The sequence below is a fragment of the Schistocerca piceifrons genome, chromosome 2 (genome assembly GCF_021461385.2).
Source record: "Schistocerca piceifrons isolate TAMUIC-IGC-003096 chromosome 2, iqSchPice1.1, whole genome shotgun sequence".
In the NCBI taxonomy this organism is placed as follows: domain Eukaryota; kingdom Metazoa; phylum Arthropoda; class Insecta; order Orthoptera; family Acrididae; genus Schistocerca; species Schistocerca piceifrons.
In genome coordinates this window covers 319,589,459-319,608,131 of record NC_060139.1, presented here as the reverse complement: position 1 = coordinate 319,608,131, position 18,673 = coordinate 319,589,459, and the positions used below count along the sequence as shown (strand labels likewise).

Here is an 18,673-nt window from a genome sequence, read left to right as displayed (position 1 = left end):
CAGTGGGATGGGATTGGGAATGGCATAGGGATGGACCAGGATGTTGTGGAAGTTGTGTGGGTGATGGAACGCAACATTAGGAGGGATGGGAAGGATCTTGTGTAGGATTTTTCTCATTTCAGGGTATTATGGTATGTAATCATAGCCCTGAGAAGGATGTGGTTCAGTTGTTCTGGTCCAAGGTGTATTGAGTGACGAAGGGAGCACTATTTTGTAACTGGTTCGTGGGGGTGGTTGGAGGATTGAGGATGTGTAGGGAAACGAGATAGGAGACCTGGTTGTGGACTGGGTCTGAGGATAGTGCTTGTCCGGAAGGGTGTGGTGAGACCCTCAGCATACTGGGCAAGGCCAGCTTGTGGGAGGGATTTTTTGGTGTGGAAGGGATGACAGCCACTGAAACACTGGTACTGTTGGTGGTTGGTGGATCTAATGTGGGCAGAGTTGTGGATGAGCAGTCAGGTAGGAGAAGGTCAATGTCCAGCAAGGTGGCACTCTGAGTTGAGGAGGACCAGATGAAGCAGATGGGTCAGAAGGTGTTGAGCTTGTGAAGGTATGAGAATAGATTGTCCTGGCGTAAAGTACAGATCATGGAGATATCATCAATGAACCTAATCCAGACTCGGGTTGGCATTTTGGGAGGTTAGGAAGGTTTTCTCTAGATGGCCCATAAACAGGTTGCAATAGGAGGGTGCCATGCGGGTGCCTTTGGTTATGCCGCACATTTGTTTTTATATCTTCCCTTCAGAGGAGAAGTAGTTGTGAGTTAGGATGAATTTAGTAAGGTATATGACATAGTGGGTTTACAGTGCAAAGGACATTGGGAGAGGTAATGTTCAGTAGTGGCAAGAGCATGGGCTAGATTGATGTTGGTGTATAGGGAAGTGGTGTCAACAGTGATAAGGATCCAAGAGATAAAGGGATGGGGATGGTGGAGAGTCAGTGAAAGGAGTGGTTGGTATCCTGAGAGTCAGTGAACGGAGTGGTTGGTATCCTAGATGTGAGAGGCTAGATTACATGCAATTGGTTGGAGCTGTTGGTCAATAAGGGTTGAAATTCTTTCAGTGGGGGCACAATAAGCAGCTACAATGAGGTGTCCAGGATTGTTGGGTTTGTTTATTTTGGAGAGCGTATAGAGGATGGGTGTGCAGGATGTCAGGGTTGAGGAGTGAAATGGATTCAGGGAAGAGGTTCTGGGAAAAGCCTAAGGTTTCAAGCAGGGATTGGAGATTATGGTGGACTTCTGGCATGGGATCACTCTGGCAGAGTTTGTAGGTGGAGGAGTCAGATAATTGTCAGAGGCCTTTCGCCAGGTTGTTGCTGTTATTCATAACAACAGTGATGGAACCTTTGTTTGCAACCAGTACGATAAGGTCAGGATTTGTTTTGAGATCGTGTATGGCTGCTATTTCTTCTACCGGAAGGTTGGTGTAAGAAGAAACTTGGGGAAGGATAGTGAGGGCAATTTGGAGGTAAGGAGTACCTGGAAGGTGGTTAAGTGGGAGGGGAAGGTCGGGGGGGGGGGGGGGGGGATAACAGTTTGGATGTTGGTATGAATTGGGAGAGGCAGGGTTCAATGTTGGGATTAGGTTGGCTTTGGTTGGAGGGATTGGTCGCAAAGAAGTATGTCCTTTCCAGGGATCAGAAGAAGGAGAGTAGGTCTCTGGCAAGACCAGCATGGTCTGGTTAAATTTGTGTTTAGGGATAAAGGTGAGGCCTTTGGATGGGACTGAAACTTCTGTGGAGCTCAGAATTTTGATGGAAACGTTAACAACTGTGTTTCAGGAATATTGGTACTGCTATGACTACCAACCAGCTGTCCACTCGGATGAACAGCAACCACCAAAGTGGCCAAGAGCGTAGTAGGCCACCCTGTGATGCTGAACACTATGTACTTGATTTCAATGGCTGCTTCACAATCTGGGTCATCTGGATCCTTCCCTCCTCTACCAGCTTGTCTGAATTGTGCAGATGGGAGTTACACTTACAAAACATTCTCTGCTCCCAAAACTATACTGGCCTCAACCTATGGTAACCTGCTGTCCCTGCACCTTCCACTCAACAGTTTCCACCCCCTCTGTCACATCAGCCCCTCCCTATTCACGCCCCCCCCCCCCAACTTCATTGTGTAGCTCCCTTTGCCAACGCACCGACCTGTCTTTCCCCTTCCCTGCTTCTCCCCTTCTCTGCCCCGTTACCCCTTCCTCCTTCCCACCTCTCTACCCCACAGCATCATGACTCATGCCTCCATCTAGACCCTGCATGCTCCTTCAGACAGTGCTCTTCTCCCTTTCCCCCAATACCCAACTATCCTTTCTGCTTCCCTATCCATTCCATATTGCTGCTTTTGTTCAACATGACTGTTGTATTCCAGTCCACACTGCTGGAGGTGGCAGTCGTGTGTGTGTGTGTGTGTGTGTGTGTGTGTGTGTGTGTGTTTGTTGTTGTTGTCTTTTCTGAAGAAGTCTTTGTTTGAAAACTGAATGTTTAACAGCCTTTTCGTTGTGCCTGTCTGCAACTCAACGTCATCGTTACGGGGAGTAGCAATCTACCCTTTTCCTTATATTGTTAACAAAAGATATGGGATATGCCGAAATGTGATTTTAAAAGTACAAGAATGAAAAATGAAGATGGATCTTTGATGCATCGAAAACATGATAAAGCAAATTGTGCGCGTGTAACTGCTCTTGTTTGCTGATTGGATCCACCACTAAAGATCACAGCATGTGTATTGGTTGCCAACCTGAAACAGTGAAATTATTTGTTCAGTTACCTTTCATTTGTGTGTGTGTGTGTGTGTGTGTGTGTGTGTGTGTGTGTGTGTTTTAAGATTGCTATTAAAAATTCATTTTTTGAAATGTTGTGGGTTCAGATTGACAATTTGTAGCAAGTAGAATGTGTAGCTTCCAATAAAGGTACTACAACAATGTGGCATCCACTGAGGTTGAGGACCGAGTGAGGTGGTGCAGTGGTGAGACATTGGACTCGCATTCGGGAGGCCGACGGTTCAATCCCGCGTCCGGTCATCCTGATTTAGGTTTTCCATGATTTCCCTAACTCACTCCAGGGAAATGCCGGGATGGTTCCTCTGAAAGGGCATGGCCGACTTCCTTCCCCATCCTTCCCTAATCCGATGAGACCGATGACCTCGCTGTCTGGTCTCCTTCCCCAAACAACCCAACCCCAACTGGGGTTGAGTTTCCTGTGCAAAGTAAAGAGCGTCATATAGTTCGGCAGCTTGCACTCACAACAATGTAATACTCAAAAGAAATTCCACATCTCCACTTATGAGAGAGAAATTTTGTGAAAAGATGGGATTTGAAAGAAGAGATGTGTAGCAATATTGAGAGAAATCCTCAGCCATCCACTGAAATATGAAGGGAGCCATGTTTAAAAAACCTCGAAAAGTGTCACAAGGTTGAACAGCTCTACAGTAATTTCTTCAGCGAACAAAAGTTCTTCCCTCCAAATGGTTTTTTGAGGTTAAGAAATAGAAAAAATCTTGAGGCAGTATGTGGGAGCTGAGTAGAGGTGGGGAGTGTTTTAAAAACCATGTTCATACACATTTGCCACTATAAAGATTAGTGTGTGCGTAGGTCATTGTTCTGATGGAAGCGCATTTTTTGCGTACTAATTTTGATTGCTTCAGTTTGCCATTCAAACAGTTTGATGGTGTTGCATAATAAGCATGAGTCATTTTATCTTTTTTCAGGTAACCAATTGTGATGTTATTCTGTGATTCTCACCCTTCTCTCCCCAAATGGCATCCCATTTTATGAACTGTAATTATTGGTCAGTTTGGTATTTTAGCACTTCGTAATGTGTGGAAACATGTAGCCATTATGTACATGTATAAATACAGAATAGCAAAAGGTGAAACCAAAAACAATTGGTAATGTTTGTGTAAAGATTAAACCTGTATATCTTCCATCACGTTATGTTTATGTTAACACAGAACTTTTACATTGTAATCAGCAGTACTTCTTTCCATCTGTTTTCATTATTGTCACATTTTTTTTTCTATAGTCTTTTCTGTCTATGAGTTAGTTTGATAGGATTTTATAATTTTTCCTCCCTTTACAGACAATGCGCAAGAAATACTTTGTTTTGCGTGGCGAGTCAGTCGAGTCTTCAGCACGTCTGGAGTATTATGATAGTGAAAAAAAATGGCGGTCGCATCATCCTCCCAAAAGGTGAGCCTATCTTCTTGTCCCATATGCCTATGTGTAATGGTTTCTCCCACTCGTAAGATTAAATCGTTTTGTAGGATATGTTGTTTTTCTATGTGTAACAGTCATAATGGTTGTTACTAACTATGATTTGGTTGTGCATGTAGGTTTCTGAGGAGTTCCTTCATAGTATTACAATGAGTGTCAGAAAAACAATTATATTTCAGGAGCATTCTGCTGAAAACTTGTTTTAATATCAATCGTCGACAAGACACAAAGCACAAGTATGTGATAGCACTGTATACGAAAGATGACTGCTTCTGTGTAGTTTTGGAATCCGAGGAAGAGCTGGAAGAATGGTTAAAATCATTGTTGTCACTTCAGCAGGGTGAAGATATTCCTGAAGGAGAACAGCCAAAACCTACTTATGGTGAGTGCAGAAGACAGTTTTTTTGCTTTATCAAGCTGAATAAAGGCATCGTCTAAACTTTTCTATGCATTACAGTGTATAGCCATATGGATCCAGCTTGTACTAGCATATCTTTTTAATGTCAGCTACTCAGTTTTTCATTAGGCTGTTGCCTCTCACTTTCCTTATCTTTAGGAAATCAGCAAAAGATTTCGGGCCCATTTACCATTCATTCATCTGATGACATATACTGCTCACCTGAATTTTATTTTCACTACAGTCATTATTATGTCTCCCATCCCAGGTTGTCCCCTACTCATTTCTACCCATTTTTTGTTTTGTTTTTCTGAATCTCCTAGTAATTTCCAAACACACTACTCTCCATTACCTCTGACCAGTGTAATGAAGTACTGTAAGGTTAAGCTACCAGTAGGATATAAACAGCAGCTACGTAGTATAAGTGAGGAGACAGCAGTGTTTCTTATAATTAACCTGATAAACTTATCTGGCATAAGAATGAATAACATTAAGCATAATGGTAGTTTATTTTTAATAAAATGTACAGATTAAGTTTCTGTTGTTTACTTGTCTACGTTAACTTGTATCTTGATCGTTTTGATCCCTGAAGGTTTTTCTTCTTGAAGGGATCTACTGAACACAGTGAATGAATGAATGAATGAATGAATGAATCAACTCTTAATTTTTGAATATTTTTCCATTTAAAGTCATGTTTTGCAGCCAGAGGACTGATAAACAACATAGGAAGTTAAACTTAAGCTGCTAAAATTTAACAGACCCTCTGATCTAGTTTTTAATGTTTGCATCAGCTAGGTCCAGCCAAACAAAGTGTAGCGCAAATATTGTTGGAACTCGGTGATTCTGTTTACGACATGAATTAAGACGTCTGTCTCTAATGAACTCGAAGGAACTGCAGTGATATAAATACGGAGAAAAAACTTTCTCCGGAAGAGGAAGAATAAAACGAGACTCGCCGCCTTCTATACTTGGGACTGCTCTCGGCCAAAATTGCAAGGTTACATGAAAAAGCCAACATAAAAACCTTCTTCCGACCAATGCCAAAGACGAAGTGTGGCCTGGCTCTGCAAAAGACCCACTAAAATGAATGTCCCATGAACATACAGCGTTGCTTGCAATGTGACCAACAGTACGTTGGGCAATCACAACATTGTATTTCTAAACACTGCGAGGAGCGCTTGAGGCATTTGCGACTGGTACAGACAGAAAAATCAGCAATAGCAGAGCATATAGCCTCAAGGAGGACCACACCTTTGACTTCCAGAACATCAAGGTATCTGCCGAACAGTCGGCTATTGTGACAGCATCATAAAGGCATCCATTGAAATACGGATTCACAATGATCTTGTCGACAGAGATAAAGGATACCAACTAAGTGTGGCATGAAATCCAGAATTAGTGGCAATATGACAAGTGATGTGTCGGCAGCTGGGCCAACACCTTGTAGATCGAGATGGCTGAAAATGCACGCTAGACTAACGCAGACGGGCGTGAAGTACTGGAACAGGCTACGTAATTAATGCTATGAAGAAAAGTACGTAGCTGGATTAATACTTATCTTTAATCAATCATTGTGGTACATCGCTCTTGACTATTCACAGGAGACTTTAATTACAATCACTGTAAGGCTAATGGCGCCTTGCTAATTCGTAGCCATTAACTTAGCTGAAGGCTATTCTGTCTCTCGGCTAATGAGAGAGAAAGGCTTCGTACATCTAGTCGCTAGCTAGGTCGTCCGTACAACTGGGACGAGTGCTTGTTCGTATCACGAGACCTGCCTTGTGGTGGCGCTAGGTCTGCGATCACACAGTGGCGACACGCGGGTCCGACATGTACTAAATGGACCGCGGCCGATTTAATCTACCACCTAGCAAGTGTGGTGTCTGGCGGTGACACCACAACAAGAGTGTGACCAGCATTATCAACTTGCCAGACTCAGCCAGAAGGCTCACACAGAGATTTGAATGGAGCACCCTCTATCCAACCAGTGCAGTTTCAGCACTCTCTCTGCCCACCAGCCAGACAGTACACAGGTGCCCATAGCCAGGGGGAGGTGGAGACACCTCTAGTATAAGTATCACACTATCTGCATATCTTGACACATTGCCAGAAGGTGATGAGTATGACACTCAGTGAAATGTTGCCGTATTTTACCAGTGCCACCTGGCTGGAGACCTGAGAGCTTTTCACCAACCATAATAATCCTCTAAAAACCTAGTAGCAACATAATCATCCATAAAGTGAAAGATATGCACTTATTCAATTACAGTCGTATTAAGGCACACAATGCCTTCCTCAACAATGATCTAAGTCTTTGCATGGTTATTACTGACGATGTTTTCTGTTTCACATCCTGAATAGCCATTGTCTGTTGTAGGTGCATAACCGTCGATAATCATCTTTAGCAATTCTGCATTGTCATCTTGGAGGAACTTGAGTAGTGTGAAGATATGCTTGTCCTTTGCATCCATTATCCCAGGACAAGTTTTCTTCATCACCACCATGTCCGTCTTCCGCATTGGCAGTCTGCATCCGCGTTGTTTATTTGGTAGGGACTGAATGTTGCTGCAGGAGTAGACAAGACTTAAAATGCCTTCCTGTTGTAGTAAAAAATAACATATTTTCATATTCCAACAGTGTGTTCCCTTTCAGTTTCGTGATAAAGCGGATGCCCAGTCCTCAGTAATGTCCACTTCTTCCACCACTTCCTAGGGTGCTGGAATCTTTCTGCAGCTCTGAAGCACTGAACTATATTGGCTCTCATTCTCAATGTTTTCAATCTTTCTTAGCAGTTTTCCATACATGCCAAAGTGACGGTTGCATTGGCTGTATGAATATCCCCCAACTAGAAATATGTGTTGTATAGTCACGTTGTTGTTTTTTGAAAGCCAAGTACAAAATTGTACCATACTTGAATTTTTATTTTGCTCCCCACACAAATCAGATAGAAAAATAATGGTGTTAATATTGTTTGTCTCCTGTGGATTTTCATGCTTATGAAGCCATACATAATGGAGCAACCAGATTTGAATATTATATTGCTGAACCTTCGAGAAACCAATAGAACGTACTTGATTGGTCATAGTGGCGGTGAACATTAAATACATAGAGCCACAGTAGCTTCTTATAGAACTGCACAGTAATGCTCAGTTTAGGCATGGGCAGGTTCCGTGTGTAATCAAACTCTAACACTAAGGTACCTGTGCTGTCAACTTGGCTGACCTCAAATACTTGTCCATGAGTTTATTGTACACTGCAACCTTTAGTTTCTGTTCTTCATATACATATTTATGAGGATCAATTGCATTGACATTCATTATAACTTCACATTCCTGTCAGAAATCATAAGTATCATTTCTTGGTTTTTGAAACGAATATGGACTATTTTCTCTAAAGAATTTGTAATAATTTTTGTACTTCATCTTGAGTACTTTACTCGTTTCAGGAGAAAATGAATCTCTGAATGATGTGAATAATTCCCAACACTAAGGTCAGGGTTGTCAGAATATTTACTTTCAGCTTTACTGTAACAATAATGCAATGATGTGGAACTAAACTGGTCCAGTGAGATCAGACCATGCCTGATATTTCCTTTGGTGTTTTCTGCAGTCTTCACTTTGTTGCCTTCTTTTGTCTTCCACTTTAAGAGCACCATCATTCAGTGCTTTTAAAACTGTTTTCAGACAATGCTTGGTAGCTTGCAAGATTCTCAGGTATATAAGGGGAGCTACGATTCCGACAAGACCTAGGTGCATTAGTTGCTCTAGATTGTGTTTTCTTTTCATTTGACCCTAACATCAATGTATCTTCTGTGTTCTTGCCACGTAAAGCCCAAAATTGTTCATGGTTCTCTTCTTGATCTTTTGGGCATATTTTTAGAAAACATTGCTTTGTGTGACATTTCTTACTGACTGCAAATTTCTTAGAACAGACTTTCTTACTAGTTTTTGGTGAAACATAACAGTGTCCTAAATTTCTCTTCTTTTTCAAAACTTTTTTCTTTCATTTCCCATTCTGAATTTTACATTTCCTTCCAATTGGATGGTTCTCAAAATCACACTCTGCAATAGGTGTACCATCACAATCATTTCCCTTATTTTGCTTACAGTGACTATTTACTTCCTATGCTATGTTGGCAAAAGTAAGTTCCACAGTATGGATGCACCATCACTGATAAATTTGTCTCAGCAAAGCACACACATAAAACAGGTTCGAGCAGCATTGAAGTTGTTTGTGTATTGGCCGCAGCGCTCTGTGGAACAGCAGCTTAGAGCAGCACGGCCATCAAATGTTTCTGGAAGGTGTTGCATCTGTCGGAGAGTAATAATATTTTTTTTAGCACAAAGACTGGTTCTCACAGACACAATTACTGCAGGAAACAGAGAAACGAATTGGACGTTAAGCTGTTTTTCCTGGGAATGCCTCAATTGCTGCACCACTTGCATGCTGTAGAGTTGAACCTTCAGGTGCAACCTGTCCAACACCTTAAGAGCTTATCCATCATGTTTAAAGCTTGTGAATGCCAACAAATTGACTGTGTTGGCTTTTGTTTGATGGTAGCTCTTACTGTTGCAGTGTTATGTGGGGTGCAAATTTTATGTTATCTACCAGTTGGCTTGTTGTTTTTAAGCAGATGCTGTTGTTCGGAATTGATGCCCACTTAAATTTTAAAATTGGTCACTATTTAGCTGTAATACATGAAACCCCTATAAATAGAACAAATTCTATTTGAGAGTGGGAGCTTCTGCAGTGTTATATGCATGTGAAGGATTGGTTCTCTGTCAAAAGAAAAAGTCCAGTATTCAGGCAGTTGAAATGAATTGCCTGCATAAAGTGGGAGGTTTTACTTTCTTATGCATGCAGAGGAATTAAGATGTAAGGCAATAGCTGTATATTTATATGCTCTACATGATAAAATTCAGCAACACACGGAAAAAGTGTATCATCAGGAGTGCCCCAGGGAAGTGTGATAGGGCTGCTCTCATTCTCTGTATGCATAAATTATCCAGTGGACAGGGTAAACAGCAATTTATGGCTTTTTGTTGATAACTTTGTGGTGTATGGGAAAGTGTCATCATTGAATGACTGTAGCGATAGAAAATGACTTAGACAGAATTTTTAGTTGATGTGATGAATGACAGCTTGCTCTAAATGCAGAAAAATGTAAGTTAGTGAAGATGAATAGGAAAAATAATCTTGTAATGTTTAAATTAGTAATGCGCTGCATGACACAGTCACATCAATTAAATATCTGGACGTAATGTTGCAGTGCAATATGAAATGGAATGAGCAAGTCAGGTTGGTAGTTGGGAAGGTGAATGCTCAACTTTGTTGTCTCTCTCTCTCTCTCCCTCCCTTTCTTTTTTTTTTTTTGGGGGGGGGGGGGGGGGTTAAGCAGCTCATTTATGAAGGAGAAAGCACATAGAATGCTAGTGTGACCCATACCTGAGTACTGCTCAAGTGTTTGGGATTTGCACCAGGTCAGATTGCAGGAAGATATTGAAGCAGTTCAGAGGTGTGCTGCTAGATTTGTTACTGGTCGATTTGATCACCACAGAAGTACTACAGACATGTTTCATGAACTCAAATGGGAATCCCTGAAGGGAAGATAACACCTTTTTTGTGAGGCACTATTGTAGAAATGTAGAGAACTGGCATTTGAGGCCGACGGCAGATCGATTCTACTGCTGCCAGCGTACATGTCGTGTAAGGAACACGAAGACAAAGTGAGAGAAATAAGGGCTCACATGGAGGCTTTTAGACATCATTCCCCTTATTCTGTTTGTGAGTGGAACAGGAAAGCAAATGATTAGTTGTGATATGTGGTACCCTCTACTATTCACCATGCACTTGAACTGTTATTTGCTTATTCACAGAGAGAAACGGGATAATTTGATAGAGACCCACGTGTTACAAGGATGAGGGGAGACTCCGCCTCCCGTGTATAGTGTTCTTTTTTAGCTGTTAACGCATAGTAAAGGCAGTAGAATGTGTGTACCAAGAATCAGAAATCACCACTGTAGGAAATGGAAAATATAATACCAGCACAAATTTGAGAGTAAAACAAGGACACAGTTTGACACTGAGTGTTTTTAATATTTATATTGATGACATGCTGAAGCAATGGATAAGTAAATTAACCTTTTATACTTATGACTTCAGTGTAAGAAATTATTCTGTGACATTACTCTTTGCTGATGTTCAAATTGTGATTGCTTACTGTGAGAAAACATTCAAAACAGTTGCTAATATTTTCTTCCACAGCAGCTAAGTTATATGATGCTTTAGTATCTTCAAAGAAAACAAAAGTTATGACTTACAGATGCCAGGGGCTAACTCCCAGCAAAATGATTACAAATGATCAGAAAGTAAACTCATTCAACGTCTTAAGAAATATTACCTCACTCATGACAGAAATGGTCTTTCAAATGAAAATAGAAAGATTTAGTCATGTTAACAAACAACCTATAGAACTCTCACTACTAAAGCAATAAGGGAAACTCTGTTTTAAGTTCTACAAAACAATGTCAGTACCAACTGTAATGTATGGAAGTGAGTTGTGGACTGTAACAAAAAGACATGAACAAAAAATACAAGCCCTGGAAATGCAATTCCTAAGAAGAGTATGTGTGTACACATTATCCAACAGTACGACAAATGCTGACAACACAGAAGAACTGGGAGTGAAAAGCTTAATTGAGCAGATTAAAGAGACAGGAACAACTGGAAGACCATGTCGCAAGAATGTAAGATGACAGAATACGACAACCAGTGGCAAATTATCAACCAGTGGGCAGAAGATCTTTAGGAAGACTGCGGGAAAAGCAGAAAGTTCAATAGTTTCATCCTTCTTTTTCCCCTGTGCTCTCTCCCTCTGTCCTCACTTAAGGTGGGTTCCTTTTGATCTTGTGTCAGAGTGACCTGCCCCAACTTTCTGACCTTCCCAAACACATCCCTCATTCCTCTCGAGGCCGTTAACCTTCCAGTGGGCATGTTGGAAAATTTAAAGATCCCAGTTCATTTGTTTTGTTTTGTCACAATTTCTTTGCTGGAACATCACATTTTTACATTCCATGCTGTTTTTATTATTAGTGGATCATATATATATATATATATATATATATATATATATATATATATATATATATATAAAAACAAAGATGATGTGACTTACCAAATGAAAGTGCTGGCAGGACGACAGACACACAAACATACACACAAAATTCAAGCTTTCGCAACAAACTGTTGCCTCATCAGGAAAGAGGGAAGGAGAGGGAAAGACGAAAGGAAGTGGGTTTTAAGGGAGAGGGTAAGGAGTCATTCCAATCCCGGGAGCGGAAAGACTTACCTTAGGGGGAAAAAAGGACGGGTATACACTCGCACACACACACACACATATCCATCCACACATATCACAAAATATATATAAAGTGGAAATTTGTGTTTTATGTTGGATGGAATGAAATTCAACATTATATATTTTGCAACATTTTTCTTTCCACTACTTTTTGTTACAGTAATATTTTTTTTTACATGTTGTTTTTATTCTTGTATATTAAATATTTTCAGGGCATATTGTTTTGTTTATGTTTTTGAAGACAATTGATTTTTTATTTCATAGCTTTTGTTGTATTTCTAGTTATCATAATGAAAATGAGAAAAGAAAAACTTAAATACAATGAAATACTTGTTCTAGTTTTACTGTGATTGGATACAGTTATGTCAACACACCACATTTACTTATTTTTATCACATTCTAAGCACATCACAGTCTGGCTGAAATGAGAACTGGAAACAAATTTTCCATAAGACTTATTTATTTTTATCATATTCTAAGCACGTCACAATCTGGCTTTTGCCTAGATTTCTTGCACACAAAGAACACCTTTATATTTTGGTGGTGTGTTGGTGTCCTTTAGTCTCTTAGTTGTATCCAAGAGCAAGGACACCACGTTTGCTCCCTTTTGAAGGCACTTCATATCAAGTAGTCTTCTGTCGATGATGCACAAACTTTCGTCACAACTACAGCAGAAACTGCCACCTCTACTGATTTTAAGACAGCTTTTTGAGTGATCATACAATCATATAATCACTGCAGTGATACCAGCAATGTCAGTCGAATTGTAGAATAGTTCCAAGATTTCTTTGTTACACTTATTAGTGATAAAGAGTTGAGGAAATCTAAAAACAGATGTATTCCCTTCTCTTGAACAATGAGGCTACATCTCCTTAGAAATTTCAATCTTATTTTTCCTTAGAGTTCCGACATACGTTCTTTTCACTGCCATCAAGTCCTTCACTAATGGTATTCTCCAGAAAAAATTGTCAGCTACAGTATTATAGCCTTCGTTGAGCCATTCAGTTGATACACCTTTTATGACTTACGAACCCTGATTTAACTCTCTCTGTTGGCCAGTTTTTTCCCCAAGGAAATCTGTTCATTCACTGGAAATGTATATCTAGAATTGCAAGCCCACCATATTTTTATACCGTATTGAGCAGGCTTGCTTTTCATGTATTGTTGAAATGGTCATTTCTCTCTAAATGCAATAAGCTTTTGATCAGCAGTTATGTCAAAGCTTGGACTCTATATGGAAGAAAGCTGCAAACGAACATTTTTGAAATGTTTCTAAATGCTGCTAATTTATCATGAACTCTACTATCTGCCCATGTTTCCTTATTGTTGAATCCGAGAAAATGTGTGATAGCTTGAAATCTTTTTAGGCATGTTATTGTCCTGAAGATAGACCTCTCATGTTTCTTGGCTCACTCAAGCACTCCCATCCTGATCTGTAAGCTACAGAAGATACAAAGCAACCAATGTAGGCCTCTAATTCTTCCCTGTCTAGTTCCTTCCATGGCTTAGGTATACTATTAGGATATCTCCACTCCACTTGTTGTACACTCGCCTAGGGTCTCTTTCAGTTTTCGTTGTCATGACAGAAATAATTTTTGGGGTAATTTAGAGCTTTAGGGTTTCTTTTATTGAACTATGGGGTGCTGCTTCAGGACCAGGTTTATTCTGGATTATATTATGAGATGAGATGGAGTTTGGAATTTAGTTGGAGGCACTTTGTATGAAATCATTATATTTTCTCCAGTGAAATAATCCTTCATAGTTTAGTCATCACTATTAAATCATCATAACCATGAATGAAATCATCTTCATTACTTTCTTCTTCCATTGCATCACTGAATTTCTCCACTTCATTATCTGAGGGCAAGTATTCATCATCATTCATGTCAGATACACTTTCATTATCTGAATCAGCATTATCCCAAATCAGAAGAATTTTATCAGCCTCTTCATACCAAACATGTTTTCCATCAACCCTAAACAGAAAATTAATTCTATGTTTAAATTTTAACCTAAATTGTCAGACAATAGTTTTTTCTACAATTTTCATAATTTATGACTTATGTTACAATGAACTGATAGTTCTTTGTTTTTATGAATTATGTCAAGACTTGTATGGAAAACTTAAAGATTTGAATACAAATACTGAACTTACTAAATAAAGTCAGCCGACATCTACTTGCCTCACATCAACAATGCTATCTAAAGCTCAACAAATGAATAACCTTCATTGTTGTTAAGTTTTGCCAACTTCAGCCATTTGTTGGCAACACTGAGTTGGCTAAACCAGCTGGGGGTCTTTGAAGACCCCAAGCGCCCACTTTCGTTCCTTCTTGAACTAAGTTATCTAAATTACAGACATAATTAATGTAGGATTTTTTTTTCATAGCGGTCCTTTGTATCTTAACTAGGAAACTTGTGTCAGGGACCACGAGCATTGCAAGATCGGCACTGGAAATATGAGGGGTATGGGATCTGAAAAGACACCTCATTCCTAGCGAAGGGTTAAACTGATGACCTAATATTAAATTCATAGGGTTTCTAATAACTGAATATTTAAATGAAATAAAAATCCTAGGCAAGCCATTGCAAAATGACCGATGATGATGTTTTCCAACCCAGTAAATTATATTTTTTTAAGTTTTCTACAACTTCCTTTTAAATTTGCAGGGCTGATTAGGTTAGTGACATGTATTAGTGCTTGTTTAAATATATTACGGTAGCAACATGTGCTAGTTCTTTTATAACTTTTTTTTTTCTCATTGCAGAGCATGTATGGCAAGTGACTGTCAAAGAGAAGGGCCTTGGCAACAGCCGCAACATACTGGGCCCATTTTTGCTTTGTCTGACAGACAAGACCCTCAGCTTGGTGCAGTGTGGCCCATCTGAGGATCCACAAACATACGAATTTCCGGTTAGTATCACTGTCAGTTACATTGTTGCATTGTCAAACATTTGGTATGGAGTGTGCTGTTGCTTTTGACTATAAATGATAATCTTTTTGGATTTGATGCTCTTCTTAAATGTACCTTATTAGCATCACAAAAGGTGTGTGCAAAACTACAAATATTCACTAATCAATCCTGTATTGTGGGTCTAATTTTTGCACAACTAAGATGTAATATTCTGTTTATCAGTTAGCCAACATGCAATTAACTGCACATGAAAACCAATACTAAATTGATGCATAATTATTACTCCATCAGACGAGTAGAAATAACTTTAGGCTGAAATTCAAATGTAACTGTATTATAATAGTTTTCAGACTGGAAAATAAAAATATCCTGCTGACGATGGCACAAAAAGTGCTGAAACCTATTTGGGGAAAGTAAAACAAGCAAACAGTGTCTTGCATAAGGCAGGATATTTCACCAATTTGTCTATAAATAACAAACAGATGAATTTTAAAGAATATTTTCAGGGTTAGCAATCTCTCTGCCTCAGAGGTTCCCAAACATTTCTTCTGACAGAACACTTTCAGAATACTGGTACTTTAAAGGAACATCTTGTGTATTTTCAGAGTTAATAAAATCAATGAAATTTTAAAAAATGAGAAAAACTAGTTTTATTTGGTGATTACTTCAGTTTAAATCATAGCTAATAGGACAGAAATTTTAATAAAATTTTGAAAAATGAGAAAAAAATGTCAAAAAATACCACCTCATTATTATTAATAGTCTCTTGCGGAGCACTTATTTGGTGTTCTGCAGAACATAGTTTGGGAAGCCCTGCTGTGCTTAATCTAGTGTTTTCCTTCTTAGCTTATATCTTATATTTTAGTCTGATTTGATCCATTATAAATGGGTTTTGAAAGCCTGCGACTGTAGAAATAATAGGTTTGTTTATAAATAAATAAATCTTCTCCTACCAGTCACGATTTTCTTTATTTTACTATTCGCACGACGCGTTTCGAGAAATAATTCCCATTTTCAAGTGCGTTTTTTTTTTATGTGTGTTAAGCCATTTCTTTTGATGTTGTCAGTGTGTGTGAGTGTGCTTAATTTTGTTGACTTTTACTGTAATACATAAGAAACGTGATTTTTAGTTGGTTATCAATTCTTTCTGTGAGGTTAGTGGCTAAAGTTTGAGAACAATTTGTACTTACAGTTTTCTAATGGTCCATTTGTGTAGAGAGTCACACACACTTAACATCACACACAACTTGTACATTTTACACATTGAAAATATCTTATATAAACAAAACAGTTACAAAGATCTTCTTATAGGTAGTTCACAGAGATAACATTATAGGTCTTCCACAGATTATGATATGCTTTTGTACAGAGGTTAATTTATCTTTACAATTTGGTTCATGAATTACTTATACTGATTTTACAATTGTGCTTATTTCTATAGTAAAACATAGAAATAAGCACAATTGTAAAATCAGTATAAGTATAGTAAAACATAGAAATAAGCACAATTGTAAAATCAGTATAAGTAATTCATGAGCCAAATTGTAAAGATAAATTAACCTCTGTACAAAAGCATATCATAATCTGTGGAAGACCTATAATGTTATCTCTGTGAACTAACTATAAGAAGATCTTTGTAACTGTTTTGTTTATATAAGATATTTTCAATGTGTAAAATGTACAAGTTGTGTGTGATGTTAAGTGTGTATGACTCTCTACACAAATGGACCATTAGAAAACTGTAAGTACAAATTGTTCTCAAACTTTAGCCACTAACCTCACAGAAAGAATTGATACCCAACTAAAAATCGCGTTTCTTATGTATTACAATAAAAGTCAACAAAATGAAGCACACTCACACACACTGACAACATCAAAAGAAATGGCTTAACACACATAAAAAAAACGCACTTGAAAATGGGAATTATTTCTCGAAACGCGTCGTGCGAATAGTAAAATTAAGAAAATCGTGACTGGTAGCAGAAGATTTATTTATTTATAAACAAACCTATTACATTTTAGCATGACATGTTTGTTTAGCCCTGAACCATACCTACGAATTTTGAGCTCAGCGTTCTGCATTATGAAAATCCTGAAGAAAAACAGTGCAATGGGAGACATGAGAGATATGATACTTTGGAACAGAAGATGTCAGTAGGACATAATTGCGCATATAAATTTTAGACTGCATTCAGTTTATTTTTTCATCTGTACTAAAGGCCAGTTACTGTGTGAAAGTCAGTAGTGGTGATCAGAAACAGCTGCAAAAAATAAAAGCAAAGTGAAAATGTAAGATAGAAGAGAGAGACTGTGATAATGATTGTGAAAACGAAACTGCAAACATTGTTGTGCTTACAGTTTAAAATTTTCTAATTTTAACTGATCATGACATCAAGGACTGAGTTAAATCTGAAACGTAAATCATATAAGTTCGTTATATCCATTGTGTATGACGAACTTGGAACAAAAATTTAATTTGTAAAATCAAAACTGGAAAATGCAAGATGGAATAATAACAATATTATGGAAAGGTTATTTGCTACTTACTGTATAACAGAGATGCTGAGTCGCAGAGAGGCACAACAAAAAGACTATCAAAGCTTTCGGCCAAACAGGCCTTCATGAGAATTAGACAAACCACACACACACACACACACACACACACACACACACACACACACACACACACACAACTTCATCTACATTTACATTTAGCCTTTGCAAACCACCATGAGGTGCGCATAGCAGAGGGTACATCTCATTGTACTAATTATTAGGGTTCCTACCTGTTCCCTTCATGTATGCAGGAAGAATGATTGTTTGAATGCCTTTGTGTGTGTGGTAATTATTCTAATCTTATTCTCACAATCCGTTGTGAGCAGTACATAGGGGATTGTAGTATATTCCTGGGGTCACCATTTAAAGCCAGTTCTTTGAGCTTTGTTAATAGACTTTCTTGGTATAGTTTACACCTACAGGGTGTTTCAAAAATGACCGGTATATTTGAAACGGCTATAAAAACTAAACGAGCAGCGATAGAAATACACCGTTTGTTGCAATATGCTTCGGACAACAATACATTTTCAGGCGGACAAACTTTCGAAATTACAGTAGTTACAATTTTCAACAACAGATGGCGCTGCAAGTGATGTGAAAGATATAGAAGACAACGCAGTCTGTGGGTGCGCCATTCTGTACATCGTCTTTCTGCTGTAAGCGTGTGCTGTTCACAACGTGCAAGTGTGCTGTAGACAACATGGTTTATTCCTTAGAACAGAGGATTTTTCTGGTGTTGGAATTCCACCGCCTAGAACACAGTGTTGTTGCAACAAGACGAAGTTTTCAATGGAGGTTTAATGTAACCAAAGGACCGAAAAGCGATACAATAAAGGATCTGTTTGAAAAATTTCAACGGACTGGGAACGTGACGGATGAACGTGCTGGAAAGGTAGGGCGACCACGTACGGCAACCACAGAGGGCAACGCGCAGCTAGTGCAGCAGGTGATCCAACAGCGGCCTCGGGTTTCCGTTCGCCGTGTTGCAGCTGCGGTCCAAATGACGCCAACATCCACGTATCGTCTCATGCGCCAGAGTTTACACCTCTATCCATACAAAATTCAAACGCGGCAACCCCTCAGCGCCGCTACCATTGCTACACGAGAGACATTCGCTAACGATATAGTGCACAGGATTGATGACGGCGATATGCATGTGGGCAGCATTTGGTTTACTGACGAAGCTTATTTTGACCTGGACGGCTTCGTCAATAAACAGAACTGGCACATATGG

The 18,673-nt window shown here is 39.0% G+C and overlaps 1 protein-coding gene across 1 annotated transcript in view; it reads left to right on the top strand.

Moving 5' to 3' along the window:
• The window catches only part of LOC124775357 (insulin receptor substrate 2), a 193,003-nt gene that overhangs the window by 22,571 nt on the left and 151,759 nt on the right, over positions 1 to 18,673 (top strand). Inside the window, exons 3-5 of the mRNA XM_047250189.1 lie at positions 4,081 to 4,190; positions 4,394 to 4,596; positions 14,737 to 14,882. Coding sequence (XP_047106145.1) covers positions 4,081 to 4,190; positions 4,394 to 4,596; positions 14,737 to 14,882 — 459 coding nt within the window. The remainder of the gene's footprint in view (positions 1 to 4,080; positions 4,191 to 4,393; positions 4,597 to 14,736; positions 14,883 to 18,673) is intronic.